General features: G+C 42.9%; 1 protein-coding gene across 4 annotated transcripts in view; it reads right to left on the reverse strand.

Annotated features, from left to right (window-relative positions):
- PLXNA3 (plexin A3) overlaps positions 1 to 17,027 on the reverse strand; it is an 87,530-nt gene that overhangs the window by 63,359 nt on the left and 7,144 nt on the right. For all 4 annotated transcript variants that reach the window (XM_042452355.1, XM_042452353.1, XM_042452351.1 and 1 more), the window contains 3 exons: positions 4,253 to 4,381; positions 2,833 to 2,933; positions 135 to 258 (listed from right to left, as the gene is read on the reverse strand). In XM_042452355.1, the coding sequence (XP_042308289.1) occupies positions 135 to 258; positions 2,833 to 2,933; positions 4,253 to 4,381 (354 nt within the window). The remainder of the gene's footprint in view (positions 1 to 134; positions 259 to 2,832; positions 2,934 to 4,252; positions 4,382 to 17,027) is intronic.

The following is a 17,027-nucleotide window of genomic DNA, read 5'->3' on the forward strand; positions in this document are numbered from 1 at the left end:
TACATAGATGTTGGAAATACTATGGCGTGGATGGTCCAGACTTTAGTACTCATGATAGGTCTTTACCCATTTAAATAGGGGTAGCTGCCAGATCTAGAAATCCAGGAAGGAGTGGGGGAGAAGCTAGGACTCACCACAATGCTAGGCTCCGTCACCGAGATGTTATTCGGCTCGACAAGCAGCTGCACACATTGCGTCAAAGTTGATGTGAAACGGTGAGGCTCTGCAGCCCGGGGGCACTCGCTCTCCCTGCAACACCTGTGGCAGAGAAACAAAGAGAACTTGGAAGGGAAACAAAAGCTCCCCAAGCCTTGCATTCCTGCCTATGGGGTCAGAAAACCTCATGGCAGCCCCACTAGAGCAAGAGGGGGGCAGGAGAGGAGAACTTGCGTCAAAGAGAGCTCACAGCACTTGGCAGCAATAGCGGGGCTGATGGTTCTCCTGATCGGGTGATAAAACAAAAACGCATGTTGGGGTGGGAAGCCTCCCATGGGAAAAGTTGGCAGAGTAGAGGTCAAGGCAGGCAATGGGGAACGCAGAAGTGACAGCAGGACTGGCAACTCAGGCATGTGATAAGTGCACACACTGGAAGAGGGGAGAGCAGAGGGGATGTGGAGGAAATGTTGGGGGGGGACTATAAATGCAGATCAGCTGCTTCCACCTCTTCAGCACCATGGAGGCTTATTAAATGCTGGAACCAAGGATGCTTGGGGGAGCTGGGAGATCAAGAGGTGCCTGTTTTGAGGAAGAATTAATAGAACTCTCTCTTTCTCTCTCACACACATACATGCATGGATCTATCAAGTACTGGAGGGGGAACACATTGCTAGTCAAGAAAGAAGGGGCCAAATCAGAGAACATGTTGGGGTGAGAAGTGGCCTGTATAGGGTTGGAACCAAAACAGCCCTGGGATTGTTTCACAAGACACAATTATTCAAAGGGACCTTGCCGCACCTTTGAGGCTAACTGAAAGATAGAAGTTAGTAGCATGAGCTTTCATGGACTTGAGCTTGCTTCTGGTCTTTTGATGCTTTTGGTCACTTATAGTGTTATTATCTTTAAAATCTTTGAAATAAATATCATTCCACTTTAATGCCCATTGTTACATCCTAGGAAATCTTGGGATTTGCCATTTAAGGGAGGAGTGCATAGAACTGCACAACTAGCAAGCTCTAGCAGCACCTTGCCAAACTACAAATCCCTACATTCCATTGGATGCAGTCATGGAAGTTAGCAGGGAATCACAGAGCTATAATTATGTAGTGTGAAAGAGCCTCTGGTCTAGAATGAGTGGGAAAGCTTTGACTGAAGAATAGCTCTTAAAAAAGTCATCATCAGCTCTCATTTTTACTTCTTCTACTTCCACCACTTCTCTCTCTCAATCTCCTGTTCCCTATCCACACTGCCAGAGGGAGGAGTGGCGCCTTCTTTTCCACCCTCCTCCCCAATATTCTCGCATGAGTCTATATTAAACCAGGAGGTGCAAGGTGTTAGGTGCCAGGTGCTGAGATAGGGGACTGGGGAAGAGCAGGAGAGGGGGAAGGAAACATCTGCTAGCAGTAGGAATGGCTGCTGAAATATCAGGGAGGAAAGGGGACTCAGGGAAAGGGGTTCTACCACTCTCTGCAGTACATCTCTCTCGCCCCCCCCCCCCTTTACATCTATGCTGCTTCCTGTGGGAATGAAAGTAACAAACTCCCACTGATGCAAAAAGGAAGAATCATGTCTCATTTACTATGGGGAGAAGTCAGGTCCAAGGCAGCTGTGGTCTTCCCCCTACAACAGAAACGCACACACACAACATGCATTCATACCTGTTCAAAGTTAAGGTACATAATACTCTCAAAGTATTATGAGGGAAAATGAATCTCCCGCAGGCACCTCTGCCCCCTAAAAATCACAGTAATAACAACGAATCTGCTGCTCTTTTCTTACACTCCAAACATAGCTACCTGAGATGGCTCAAGGTGACCAGATGTCCTCTGCTTTTTAAGACATGTCCTACATTTCAACCTTCTGTCTAGGAGGAATTCCAAAATGTCCTCCATTTTGAACATGATTAAGAAGCATGAATTTATAGCGATATTAGTGTGTTATGTCCTGCATTTTAGGATGTCTTGTCCTTTGCAGTTATGACATCTGGTTTCTATGACATGATCATCTCGCCCTTCTACATAGTAGAGAATGATTTGCATGAGAGTTTAAAGCAGCTTTCCTCAACCTTCTTATTCTGGAGGAACTGTGAAATAATTTTCAGATCTCAGGGAATCCCTGCATAAAAATTATTATAGCTACAGCTCATTAAAAAAAACATTCAAAATGTTTATTTTCTTTTTTCCCCAAAAGAAACCCCTTGCGGAACCCCAGGGTTTCAAGGGACCCTGGATAGGAAACATTGGTTTAAAGGCTTCTTATCGCCTCCTTCCACCTCAATACCACATCCAGAGATGGGCGAATATGAGTAGAGATGGAGTAAGTATGAAGCAGGGAGAAATATCTTCCACCTCCCACTCTCTTCACAGCTCTGGAGACAACAGCTTCTGAGTCCTGCCCTGCACCCTCTCTAACTCTTCTCCCTCCTAGTCAGCTCAGTGCTGGCAGATTTAATAGGATTAAGGCTCCTGCAGAGTCTAGATAAGGAAGAGGGAGGAGGGCATAGTCAGAGGGAGGACAGAGGAGGTATCAGTAGCTGGCTGCCTCCTCCCTAGTTGACATCCCTCCCCCACCCACCCAAAAAAATCCTGACTTTGCAGGGTGAGTGGTGGGTGGTGGATTTTTTTTCACTGTCAATCTACTTTTAGGTGGAGGTAAAGGTGGGGTGTCTCTTCTCACCTGTTGTGCAACACACACCAGCCACAGTGGGGGTCTCTTGAACCCAGGCAATCTGTACAAGTCAAGTACTGCTCACAGTTCTCCACCGGAAGCCGCACCACCTGAAGGAAGGGCTAAATTGTTAATGTTAGTAGGTACAGACCTTCCTCTCCTTCTCCAGAATGCTTTGGCTTGCCCCACATCCCGTCCCTTGGGAAGATCGCTCCCATCTAACCAATGTGCCCAAGGTTTGGTGCCTTTAACAGAATGCAATGCAGGACAAAATATAACAGGTGCAGACATTCCTAGCCTAGTTGAAGGTACCTGTTGGATTTCCAACTATCACACATTAAAGATACAATCAAATACACTTTTTAAAAAACACACACACAGAGAGAGAAGACTTTCCTCTCATAGGAAAGGAGAAAGTAAGTAGTGACCTTACATACTAGCAACCCTACATAGTATCCATCTCCCAGCACCCTTAATATTCCCATAATCATTAAACACCCACAACTCTACAGGATAGTAAATATGTTCCTAATCTCAGCATTTGATCACATTTCATACATAACCTTGCTGCTCAGGTTTGTTTGTTTTTAAACTACAACTTTCACATCAAACAGGTGGCTTCTTTCACAGTACCTATCCCCCTAGGCATTTCCAGAATAATTTCACTAGAAAACCTTCTCCATCCCCAATGGTCTTTCCACTATACCTCTTGTTCCCAAGTCATCCTCAGCACTGTGCAAGAGATTTTGCCTCCCCATTTAGGAAAACAAAGGGACACTAGTTATGCTTTGTTTTCCCATTCTAAACCTACTGAAAGGAGTGTGGAGTCTCACTGCCCCATTCCTAGCACTGATGTAAAACGCTTGCCATCCAAACATTTTAACACATTTAAGTGGTCATACAGTTGGAGATGCTAGATGAAAATGGCACTGAAATTAAGTTCTGTAACAAAACCCTAGGAGAAATGGTGGGATACTCTCAAGTCTTATTTCTGCCTGGAATGTATGCCTTCCAAATGTGGGAAGACTTCTTTCCTTGCTCTTAGAAGTGTTGTTTGCTGGTAGCTATGGCTTTCTTAGGAATGATTTTGAGGGAAACTCTTCACAAGCCTTACTGGCACCTCATTCTCCAAGTCTGAAGTCTCGCTCCAAGAACAGGGACAGCTAAATTATCTGTCCTTTCATTCTTCCACCCAAAACCAGCCTTCTTTAAGTTAGGGCCCTTTGATTGTATTGAACTGTAATTTGTGCAATCCTACATCAAGCATAGCTGTTTGAAGGACCTCAGCATGAGGATGGATGGATTAAAGAGTCAGGAATCTATCTCCAGCTCTCCTCACCATTGGCCAAGACACAATGGAAACTACTCTACAATCCTCCCTGCCTAAAAAACCCTACTTTCCCTCATCCCGCCCCAGCCCATGGCTGACCTGTCTCTGGCTGAGAAGATAGAGGTATCGCTGGTCAGGACTCAAGATCATGTCACGCAGCAGAGGCTCTCCAGGCATCACCGGCACAGACTCATAGAGATGGGCCTCGTTTGGATTGTCCACACGAACCTGTGAGATGTGATTGTGCAATAAGATTTACCGGCGCTCCCAAAAGGGATTTCATTAGCATTCTTACATTTCTATCCTGCCTTTCTACCAAAAGAAAGAAAAATGGCACTCAAGATGGCTAATGCCATTGGCTGGAATCCTATCAGTGACACATGCATGCTCATGTCTCTTTTTGGACAAAGAACAAGGTGCTATTTTGTTGCCCTTTACTTGTTATTTTTGTTCTGTGCCTTCAAGTCATTTCTGACTTATGGTGACTCTAAGGCAAACCTATCAAGGGGTTTTCTTGGCAAGTTTCTTCAGAGGGGGTTTGCCATTGCCATCCTTTGAGTCTGAGAGAGTGTTTGCATGGTTGAGCAGGGATTCAAATTCTGGTCCCCAGAGTCATAGTCCAATGCTCAAACCATGGTACCACACCGGCCATTTGAACAACATGCACAAAACCTTTCCCGCAGCTGTGAAGCCCGGGGAAGGGCTTTTGCTTCCTGGTGGAGCTCCAAAAGGAAGGATTAGGAGCATACACTCCACCTGGAACTACACTCCCATTTCCTTTCCCATCCAAAACCAACCAATTTGTCAATGTTTGAAATGCCTCCCTTTTCCATCCCTTCCCCACTGATCAGAAGCATTGGCTCCTCTCAGGGCTTAGCAGCTATGGACGGAGAAAGATTTTGGGCAGGGCACAAAGAACTGGACAATAGTTCCTTGCACACCCTCCAAAACGAAAGACATACACAGGGGTTGAACACGGAACTAAACAGGGTGTTATGCTCCCCCTGGTTATGTAGGATTTTGCCTATTAATTTCAAAATATTATGTAAATAATGTAAATCGCAAATGTGCAATCTTTCTAGTGGTAAAGGCCACATCTGGAATTAACTAAGGGGCTGGATGTGCATACCTACCTTACTGAGCTCCTTCGTTACAATGTGAACAAAGCAATCTTTTTTTCCTTTCTTTTTTGCTAAGATTTTGTAATTTACTCCAGTGCTACTCACAACAGTGGCTCCTGGAGCAGTGCTATTCCTAAACTACCAGTCCCTGATAAGTTTCCAGGAAAGAAAAAGCAGCTATAACCAATGGCCTTAAATATGCAGCTGGTCCCCAGGACTCCGGAAACTAATAGCAGCCAGTCCCCCACACCTGACAGCCTGAAGCACTGGTTTACTCGCTAGTACCAGCTTATGGGTAAACAATGGTCTCCAAAATCAGGAGAAATGACAGGTGTCTGGACAGCTTTGGGGACACAAAAGGAAAAGTTGGGAGGAAGGCCACAGATGGTGCTGGTGCATTCCCAAGGTAAACAGCCTTTTCATTTCTTCTTATTCATGCCAGAAATTTGCTTGAGTCTAGTACCTGTGGAGATTTTCCCTCAAAGAAGCAAAGTTCTTTGCTGGAAAACAAAACCATGGTGATGGTGGGGAAATATGCATAAAGTGAGGAATAGAGGTGATAAACCAGGGGTAAGGAAATTTCTGGTCTTTTCAACTTCCATCATCACCAATGGTCAGGGATGAAGTCTGTAATCCAGCAACATCTGGAGCATGAAAGATTCCCCAGCTCACATTCACTGGAAGGAAAGAACAGGAGATACAATGGAAAAGGTGAAAACCTTGAAGCTGAGAGCAGGTGGCACCTTAGCCCACCCCTATTTAATTGATGGTATTACAACATGTTTTCTCAGACTCGTATTTTAAAATGAGGACAACACAGCGAGCTGCCTCACAGGACTGTGATAAGGTCACGAAACAAAGATTGTGACATGCTTTGTAACTTTAAGTGCGACATAAATGATAATGAAACGGTGTCAAAATGGAATAGCGTTTCCTTGGAGAAGCCGGTGAGGCAGAAGGAATAGCAGCATATCATGGCAGAAGGCCATAAGAGGACTGGTAGCCATTCAGGCCACAACAGCCCTTCCCACCCCAGAAGACAGAAGCTTTCTGCAGACAAATGTTTCACCATAACGATGGAGATAATTTAATCTGGGTTAAAAATTTCTGTCCTAAACTCACTGAACAAGCCATTATCTCTGAATCGCCTGCTTATATGACATGTTGGGCATTGATTCTGAGACATAAAAGCCAGAGCGTGGAAGTGAAAGGCTAACATTGTTACTTGTAGTTTTGTCTTAAGGAATTTTCATTTCTTTCAAGCATTTAAACGAAAGGGAAACTATCGGATATTTTAAAATAAATAATAACATCTATTTCTGATTGACAAAACATCATTTCAGGGAGGGGGGTTGGTAAAAAATATGCATAGTTAGCAAATCAACCACATGTTATGTTATTCATCAGCAATCAACAAAAAGGAGCAACTAATCAGTAACATGGTAGGGTTTTTAAAAGGAACACTGCTATACTCTGCATAAAATAAACCTCGCCAATTTACTGTGTGAGTTAGAAAGAGCCCATGTGTTAAACATCAGAGGTTTTCCTTCTCCAAATGTTACATGCAAGAAGGAAAGTGTTAACTTTCCCTTTCACCACCAGTTGCTTGCATATGAAGGGGAAGAGTTGTGTATTTTTGGGTCCTTCATTATTCAAGTATAATGTGTCACCTACAATGTAGCCCAAACTGATATTTGCCTATTTGTCAAGTGAAAACAGTATTTATTTTCACTTTTACAAGAACCTTGAGATACATCAGGCCTGCAAAATATGTGATCTGCCAAGAAAGACAGCTGCTAGGTAGGGCAGGGCAGCCATCATGGGGGCTTGAGAAGCCAACAGTTTTGTTGCCTGTCTGGAACGGTGAAAAACAACCCCAAAAGAACAACAACAACAACAACAAAACCCAGATAAGGTTGGAGAAGGCAGACTGTCTAAGTTTACCTTGGTGGCGCATAGAACCACAGAACCACATTACTAGAAAGGGCCCCATAGGCTATCAAGTTCAACCTTCTGCTCAGTTTAGGGTCTCCAGCTAGAGAACTCAAGCAGGAAACAGAACCCATCACTGGTTCCACTGCCAAATTACTCATCCCATCAAGAAGTTCCTTCTAATGTTCACTCAAAATCTACCCACCTGTTGTAATGATAATGGCACATTCCTACACATGTGACTAGACTGTCCCAAAATCAATACATTTTGGCAATTGGTACTTGAGTAAATTTCATTGAATACCAACCAAGAGGTAAAACGCCGTCTAGAAATGCTTTTGCTATCACTGTATGTAAGTACAAACCCTAACTTAAAGCATAAATCTCTCATAGATTTTGTCACTACAACCGCCCGTGCAGAAATGGCCAGATGTTGGAAAACAGGGAAGGTGTCTCTTGATATGTGGTGTAATAAGGTATGGGACGTATGGCTAGTTGAAAAATCATCTGATAGAACAGCAAGGTATGCAGGATGACCAAAACCAGAACTCATCTTTGATAAATGGTTTCCACTCAGCAATTTTGTAAATAATGACAGAAGTAAGAGAAGACAACCTATATCTCATCTGAATCTCTGGTCAGACATTCTGTAATAGACCTACACTTGGGCAACACTGGATGTTGCAACGGCTGCTCATTTCAAATGAAACAGTACTCAAGAAGTCCCTAATCTTTTAACTGTAATCTAAAATTCTGAGAATAAGCATTTTTGTTTTGTTTTTCTGTTTTGTTGTTCTGTGTACATATTTGTTCACTTACATTAAAAAAATAAATATTTTACGCCACGCCCCCCAAAAAAAGGTAAGGGAAAAAATCTACTCTGCTGTAACCTAAAACCATTAGACCTGATCCTACCCACTGCAGCAGCAGAGAACAAACCTGCAGCTTCCTTTCCATGACAGCCTTTAGATATTTGAAGAGTGCATTCATGATAGCCTTCCATCTTCTCTTCACCAAGTTGAACTTGACCATCTCCCTCAAACTTTCCTTTTGTTCCTCAAATCTCTTATCTTTGTTACCCTTCTTTGAACCCACACCAACACGTTTACATCCTTCTTAAAATGAGGTGCCAGAACTGAACACAACACTCCAGATGAGGGTTACAAGTTGAACAGGCTTGAGGTAAACCTGACATGAAATTTTGCACAAACTTTTTGGTTATTAGCTATATTTAAGTTCTGACTTTCCTCTAATAAATTTAAAGCATTATCGCGGTGGGGTCTGTGTTACTTCTAAACAGAATGATTACAGTATTGTAAATTTCAACTCTACTCAAAAGTGGAGTAGTGAAGAGATCTGGGCTTTTGGCATACCAAAGGCATGTACCAAGCACACAGAAGTGGTGCCACCAGTTAAAGATTACAAAGCTAAATCATGGCACTGGCCTCTATGTGCTAATGCAGAAACAACATGGATGTGCAGTGACAGAAGTGGCTAAAGCAATATGACTTAATACGGCAGCATTGCAGAAAGAGAGGTATTGACTAGAGCAATTTGTCTATTTTTATACGTTTTCTATTAGTACAATTTTGTTAAGGCAAGCAATCTTGCTTTATTAAAATTTGTTGGTTTCAACTTTAGAAATCTGCTTGGCTTAGCTTTTTTTTTTTTTTAAGGCATAAAATTTTGGACACAAAAGGAGAATTGCAGAAGTTAATCAAAATGACTTCTGTGTGAATGGAGTTGTGATTAATACTCCCATGTCTTTGTACTGTTCTGTTTTCTAGGAGAAGGTATTGCTTTGTCAGGCTAAAAACAGACTTTTTATTATTATTTTATTTTTCATCCATTATGGCACACTTTTAAATTTAAATCCCTGGTATGATTACTGGAAAATGGAAGAGACCCCAAGTAGAACTTGTCCATTGCAGCGCTCATCCACAATATTCCAACATTTTCAGAATCTGCCCTTTCATCGCAAGATTTCCATAAAATGAATAGACCAGGATCCATGCACATGTAATGGTTTACAACAGCCACAGAGTAAGAACTCATTTCCACCTACTATTTCAGTATTATAGGGGAAGCAGTATGCACGCAAGATGGTAAAATCCACAGAGGAAACTGTCCGGAGCCATATGGAGCTTACGGGATGCTTCACAAAATGACTCTAGCATCTTAATGTGGAAAACTTTCAGGAGATGTACAGTCCACTTGCCATCTTATTTTATTTATTTATGTAGCTTCTATGCTGCCTTTCTCCCAAAAAGGGACCCAAGGCATCTCACAAGATAAACCATTATTAAAACATCACATCTTCAAAACATCTTCAGATCACAAGAGCCCCTCCACCCAGTAGACCCAACAGGGATTTTTCGAAGTCAACTTTGGAGATAGGATAGTCAATGCTTTCTCAGTTATTATTCATCAACTTTTGGGAGTAAAGGGAGGGACATTTAACTTTTATAGTACTTACAGAAATAATATTACTCATTGGTGCAACAAGACAACCCACCAATGCCACAACCCTGGAAATTAACTAGCTGAGGAATAATAACTTGTAACTTGAAACCCATCTCTTAGGGTTTTTGCTCCTAGTTCAGAGATAGGGAGTATGTCTCCTTTGGAGCTGCCCCTGCCATCATTTTTCACCAATAAACATACTGGCTAGGGCTGTTGAAAGTTAATGCTCTACAATATCTGGAGGGATACATACCCTCCAACACTCCCCAAACACACTGCTTCTGTACACGCAATGAAAACAGAAAGAACCTCTGTCCTTATGAAACCCCATTTTCACCCTGAAGGACATTACCTAAAACACCACAATACCCTTCTGAACTACACTTCTGAGAAGGCTATTCTTCTACTGCTAATAACCAAGATGTACTAAATACTCCACATACAGCTTCAGACTGCTGCTTTGCTGTTCATGACCATTACTGGAGAAATTCATTTGGCCCGGATTTTAAAGCAGATCCACCGAATTCACATTTTCTGGATTAAGATGGGAATCCGTGCACTTCGTAGCTTTTTAAAAATGCATACGCAAATTGCTATCTTAGGGAGAAATGCATGAAAAAAGGGGAATTGACATGCACATTTTCATGTGGTTTTTAAAAAATATATAGGAAATAGGATAGAGCGTAGTTAGGCCTGCACACATGCTAAACTGACACAGCCCAGAAACAGACTTATCCTTCAATCTCTATTAAAAGCGTGTGAGACCTATGACTTGGCTTAATTCCAAAGGAGCTATATGGTTGAGCCACCCTGACATGAATGTGTTGTTTGCCCTTGACCAAGAATTTCTGTGCTGGGCAGCTGTAATCTGAAGCTAGAGACAAAACCCCCAGAATGCCTGCAAGAATGGGATACAGCAGTTTGGCCTTCCAGATTTTGTTGGACTGTACTACTAGACCTCATCAGCATAGCCAGCGGTGGACCACATTTTCACCATCCCTGGCATATAGGTTGACTCCAGCTGCTCTCTTCACCCTGTCTTCATGGATGGTTTGTTACCCCCAAGAGACCTTAAAGATCTACAGTACTTGGCACAGACATCAGGCCTCCCCCAGATCAGGAAGTTGGGTAAGCAAGTTTCATATTTCATGGATGGCAACCCTCCATCTGAAGGACTGTCAAAGGAGAGTCTGTTCTTTGGAGGCATCTGGCTTTCAAAGGAGCGTCCAGTTCAAGTTAGGTTTAAAGGGTAGAGGATGGGGAGCAGGCAGGGCACTGGAGTCACCCATTAACAGTTAACACCTGGACAGCAGATGGGGACAGACATACAGGTCATGTGGGTCCCAGTTTTCCCTAATGTGCTGAAGAGTATTATTACAGTATTGCAAATTTCAGCTCTACTCCGCTTTTAAGTGAAGAGATCTATGCTTTTGGCATACCAGCAATTGTTCCCAAAAGGGTCTAGATACCTTAAAGGCATCAGATCCTGTCTGATCTTGGAAGTTAAGAAGAGTTAGTATTTGAATGGGAGATTGCCAACAAATGACAGGTGCTATAGGCTATACTTCAGAGGAAGGAACTGGCAAAACTACCTCTGAGGATTCCTTGCCTAAGAAAACCCTATATTGGTTCTCCATAAGCCATTAGGTTACTTGAAGGCATGCACCCACACAATTGTTCCCAAAATTGCAACTATACATGTAAACCACCAATGCATCATTCATAGAAATCTGTCTGTTCCGCCCTCTGCATGCTTTTTGGCGACGACATGGAAGTTCTATTCTGGCCTATTTCATTTTATCTTTAATTCCATTTTGTATTGTTAAAATCTTCTAACAATATTCCAGTATCGGACTTCAACAGAACTGAAAAGCAGTTATTATAATCTGTATAAACAGCCAGGGTTTGCTTGCTTCTGAATGCTGCATTACAGACTGAACCTAACAGTTTCCGTCTTCAAGTTCAACCATGCAATGGATCTAAACCGCCTTATTTATAGAATAGCTGCAACTTAACCACATGCAGAGACATTTGTGATCTGGCGGGGCGCTTATGCAGTTCAACATGCATTGCCCACCTACATGTGCACAATGCACAAGTTTAGGAAAGTGCAGTGACAACAGGCCTGTACTTTCTTTTAAGCTTATAGAGTCCTGAAATAGGGGTGATGGTGACAAAGAATGAACTCTAGTGTGTATTTACAACACTTCTTAAAAATAACATTTCTGAAAAGGCAAAATGACAAGCATCAAAGATAAAAGAATATCTTCTTGGTTGGGGAGGAACAGATGCTGAACCAAAAGGGATACTGGCTGCTTGTATGCTTAAACATTCTTGTATATGCAGAAGAAATGTCAGCAAGGCAAATACTACTCCTTGAAACATACATATTGAGGCTGGGTAATTTCCAGCATTTTGGGAGAGCAAGGAATGCCCTCCCCAAGCCATTGGGAAGTGTACCCATCACCAACAAGGTATCCCCCAGCAAATTTCACTTTAAAACCAAGGCTGTAGGGGAGCAATTATGGCAACCCTAAGGGTAGGTATACTTGTTTTTAAGTGAAATCAAACATACAATGGCTACCTAGGTGTCTGTGAGCTTAAAAACAAAGCATATCCTCTCTGCATTTCTTGTTTTCAGGAGCTGGGGATTTGCCACTGTTCAACCACAAGCAATGGCAGATTCAGTGGTGGAAAGTGCCACAAAAATAGGTAGAGGGCCATATATTACCCTCCCTGGTTAGACACACAATAAAAAATTCCTCGGCAAGGAGAGAGGAAAGAAGTGTGTCCTCCTTTACAGAGGACCGGCCTTTATTTGGAAGATAGATGACAGTCCTCTTTGAAAGACCAAGCCCTGGCCAAGTTCAGTTTTAAAGAAAAAAGGAGGGAGAGTAGCAGGGTGATATCAACAGCCAGTTCTTGGCCAGCAGACAAAACGGTTACAAAATCTACACAGTCACAGTCTTCTCTGCTATGATGTAATGCATTAGATAGTTCTGTGATTCTAAGTACTGCTGAACTGACAACTGCACTTATAAATTAGCACAAGAAAAGTTTATGCAGTTGAGGGGTTATTCAGACATTGGGTTTTTTTAGTGCAACAATGTGAATAATCTCACTTAGGCATTCCGGTTCTGTTGTTCACACTATGGAACGCATCTCTGCAAATTCTGTTGCTCATACATGCCAGCACTCAAGTAAAGATGGAGTCCGTGATGTGAATATATTGGAAGCACTTCAAGGCATGCAGAGTTTTATACCGGTTTATCCTAGGTCTATTCACATTGGTTATTCACAAATCTGAGAATCCAAGTCTTTTAGAAAAACTTGGAAAAATACCCAAGATTGATTATCCCGGGTTAAGTGAAAGTTTTGGCAGCCCCCCAAAAAACTTCATCAGATGTATTCAAAATGCATGTGAACAACAAAGATTCAACCCAGATTCTACTTGGGTTATTTTCACTGTCTGAATAATGAATGGGCCTTCCCACTCTGGTGCCACACTTTCATCATTCTTAAGACTACCTATCTTCACACCCCACAACTATGTTAGAAGTGTTCAGTGGGAATTGTTTCGGGAGACACTCTAGTTCCTCTTAAGAAAGGCGGTATCTGAATATATGTGTGTGTTGACTTGGTGCAATCTATGCTTAGTTCCATCCATAGGTCACCTGTTGACCTAGGGATGCAACTAAGCATAGATTGCGCCAAGTAGCAAGGCATCTTCATGAGGGAAGGTGGCAAACAGTTGTCTTCTTCCCAACTGAAGAAGGTACCTATAGTAGAAAGGATAGATACATACACACACATATTTGCCCCAAAGAGAAAGCTCAAAGTATCTTTCATCCTGGCCAACAAAGCCCCATTGAGCCTCCCACACACACTAAGCAGACCCCTGGGGTCAGTGCAGTTGTAGAGTTGAGGATTGAGACACAAGTCCCTCCCTCTCCAACCCAAAGATCAGGATAATGGTCCTTTTCAGGCCTGGCTGCGGGAACAGGCAGGTCACCCCCGGGTGAGGCTCCGAGGCCAGGCAGCAACAAGGCAATTAGTGTAGTAGAGGAGGCAGAGGGAGATCTGGGAATGGCAAAGACAGACGCATGGGCTACCACCCGGCCTCCTGCCGCCCTAATTGAATCTCCACCGTTTGCGGGAGGAACAGAAGGGGGTCGTGACCTCCCCTCATGCCCCCTGCCAGGGGTTCAAGAGTTTAAACAGCATTTCTCTTCTCTTGCTTCCCCCCTCCCCACACATAGAGAAAGCTGCTATAACTCAATTCCATGTGACCAGGACCCAAAGACCAGCCATCACAGCCTCCCAAGAATTATTTCCCTCTTCCACTTCAAAACTGACTCCACATCTGAGATAGGGGGGCCTTGAGAAAAGAGAAAAAGTTGGTGTGCTTGCTTCTCCAGACTCAGCTCATTAAGGAGACTAAAAATAAGGAGACATCACATCCGACAAAAGCCACGGGTCAAAAGAGCCCACTTTGGGCTTCTTCAAAACTGCATTGAAAATAGAGAACTGGATGATTAAGTCTAGATGGATAGATTCCCATCAATGGGAATACTTAGAATACCAGGCTGACATAGCCAAGCCAGTATTTGATATCCCAAACTAAAAGGCACAGCGGCTCAGAGTCACCCCAAGTCTCACTGACTTGGATTAAGCAAACACGACTCCCTGTACATTTGTGCAGCTGGTATTACAATGCACATAAGTGAACTATGCTGAGGGAAAGACACTCCATTATTTTATGTACTCCAGCCCTACATGGCTATTTGAAGGACCATATCTCCCAGTGTAAGCCCATCAGGGTTTAAAGGTCATCCAGAGAGGCTCTCCTTTCTGTCCAACCACCTTCTCAGGCTCATTTGGTGGGAACAAGGGACCTTCTCAGTGGTTGCTCCCAGTCTTTGGAACTCACTCCCCAGAGAGGTCAGGATGCCCTCATCCTTACTGGCCTTCCAACGCCAAGTTAAAACATTTTTGTGCCTCCAGGCCTCTTTACCAGAGGCTCTTAATGTTCTGTGGTGCTGGATTTGAAGGTTTAAGGGTCTGTACATAGTTTTATTTATATTGTTATAATGTTTTAATATTTTAACTGTTTTAATATGTACTGTTTTTAAGCACCACTTTGTGTCCCAACTGTGGGGAAAAGTGGGAGTAACAACAACAACGATGGTGATGATGATGTATTCCAGCAATGGAGCCTGCCATTCTAAATAGGTTCTGGGCCTGAGACCACAGGACAAATGAACCACAGCATACGAGGATTGTAAATACTTTACACCTCAGCACAACATCTTTCTCATCACACCCTCTCCTTTTAAGCCATCCTCAATCTCTCCCTCTCTTCTTTTATAAACACACACACAAACACACACACTTACATCAAAAGGCAGCAGAATCAGGATGGAAAATGCTGAGTTCAGAATTAAATGTGTTTGGGAAGATGGTCTTCTTTAACAAACAAAATCCCAGAGCATCTTTATATTTACTAAATATTAACTGTATCTCTCAATATCAGTTTGTGGACTCACATCCACTCATGCTTTAGCTTTCATTTAAGATGTAAAAATCACAGTTGCCCATCCAGCCCCTCTGCTTTTTCAGATATAGACTTTGCCAGTTTGGGCCATGCCCAGCTAGAGAAAGGAGGGGAGCATCCACTCATTCAATGCCCAGTTAATATTTAATGTGACAGTTCTGTTGGGCACAAGCCTCAGCAGAGTGGTAACTAATGGCGGAGAATGAAGGCTGCAAGTAATAGTGACTCCCATCCTACCCCAGCTCCCCATAGACATAGCTGAAAGAAGGCATTTTATATGGATAAAAAGGGTAATTTCGAGCCTACTCAGATGTGATTCTAGAATATTCCTTGACCTAGCATTATCAGCCCTATGCAGGGAGGAGCAGAAGAAATAAAAAACAAGAACCCTGGGTCGCATCTACCCAATCACCAGCACCATTCCAGATATTACAGGTTTCAAATTCCACACTCTCACATGAACACCTACAAGAAGAGTGGAAAGATGCATAGGGCAGCCTGGAATCAGCCTCCACTCTCATGGACCACAGACCAGACCCTGAGAATCCAGCTCCCACCATAGAACACAGCTCCTCTTGGCACCTCATGCCCAACCAGGAATATAGCAAATGCAGAATGAGATCAGAGGAGTATAATACTTGTAGGTAGGTAGGTAGGTAGGTAGGAAGGAAGGAAGGAAGGAAGGAAGGAAGGAAGGAAGGAAGGAATTGCCAGAGCTTAAGATGTCCTGGAAAGTGAGGTGTGCAAAACCCAGCCAAAGGAATTATGCAGTTAGGGAAAAGGCATTCTGCAAATGGCCAAACAACCAAAAGACAAAGAAAAATGGTCTTAGCAAATATGTCTGTGAGGGCTCTACAGCCTGCCACTGCTTTGTAAAATATTCTAAGGCTCTTGACACACAGGAGCCCCTGCTGAGATTAAATACACAAACATCTTCTGTTCTGAAAAAAGTGATCTAGTTATGTAAACCTAGTTGGAGCAGAGCATGGGTTGTTGTTGTTTTTGTAAAGTAGCCACACCAGTAGCAAAGTCTGGTTGTTATTATTATACACCAAAAAATAACTTCCAAACTCTGAATCAGATGATGATATTTGTTTCTGTTGTTGTGAAAAGAACGCAGTCATGTCAGAGCACGATTTTTCCTAGTGCACACACTTCTGAGGAGTATTCATAAGTTTACAAAGCCCTCACTCAAATTATCCCAGGTCACTTCACTGGACCATCATGCTCAGCATTCTCTACACTGTGACCTGCAGTTGCGCTCCAAAACTTTGTGAGGGGGTATCTTTCTTAGAGCCAACAGTGACATCAGAATTAACCATGAAACCATCTGGTTACAAAACAGGCACATGAACTACCTTAAACTGTCAGACAGGATGGAGAACAATGCACATATTTGCATATATTGGCTCTCCAGATGCTTTGGACTACAATTCCCATAATCCTTTACTATAGACATGCTGATGGAGCAAGTTGAACTGTAAAATACCTGAGGGTGAAGCTTCCCACTCTTTGACATATGATACCAGCAGAGAGGAAGGATATGTTGAGCCACAACAAGAGTTCCTTGCCCTATTTACCCCATTTTGCCATTTTCAGAGCTAGAAATACAACTGTTGAATCAGAAAGTGAGATTTCTACAGGTTCCATTACTAGCCCACTGGACTAGGACTAGAGACCTGAGTTCAAGCCCCACTCAGCTTTGGAAACCCACTGGATAAATCACATTTTCAACCTCAGAGGAAGACAACGGCAAGCTTCCTCTTAACAAATCTTACCATGAAGATCACATGACAGGGTTTCC

The sequence above is a fragment of the Sceloporus undulatus genome, chromosome 2 (genome assembly GCF_019175285.1).
Source record: "Sceloporus undulatus isolate JIND9_A2432 ecotype Alabama chromosome 2, SceUnd_v1.1, whole genome shotgun sequence".
Lineage (NCBI taxonomy): Eukaryota > Metazoa > Chordata > Lepidosauria > Squamata > Phrynosomatidae > Sceloporus > Sceloporus undulatus.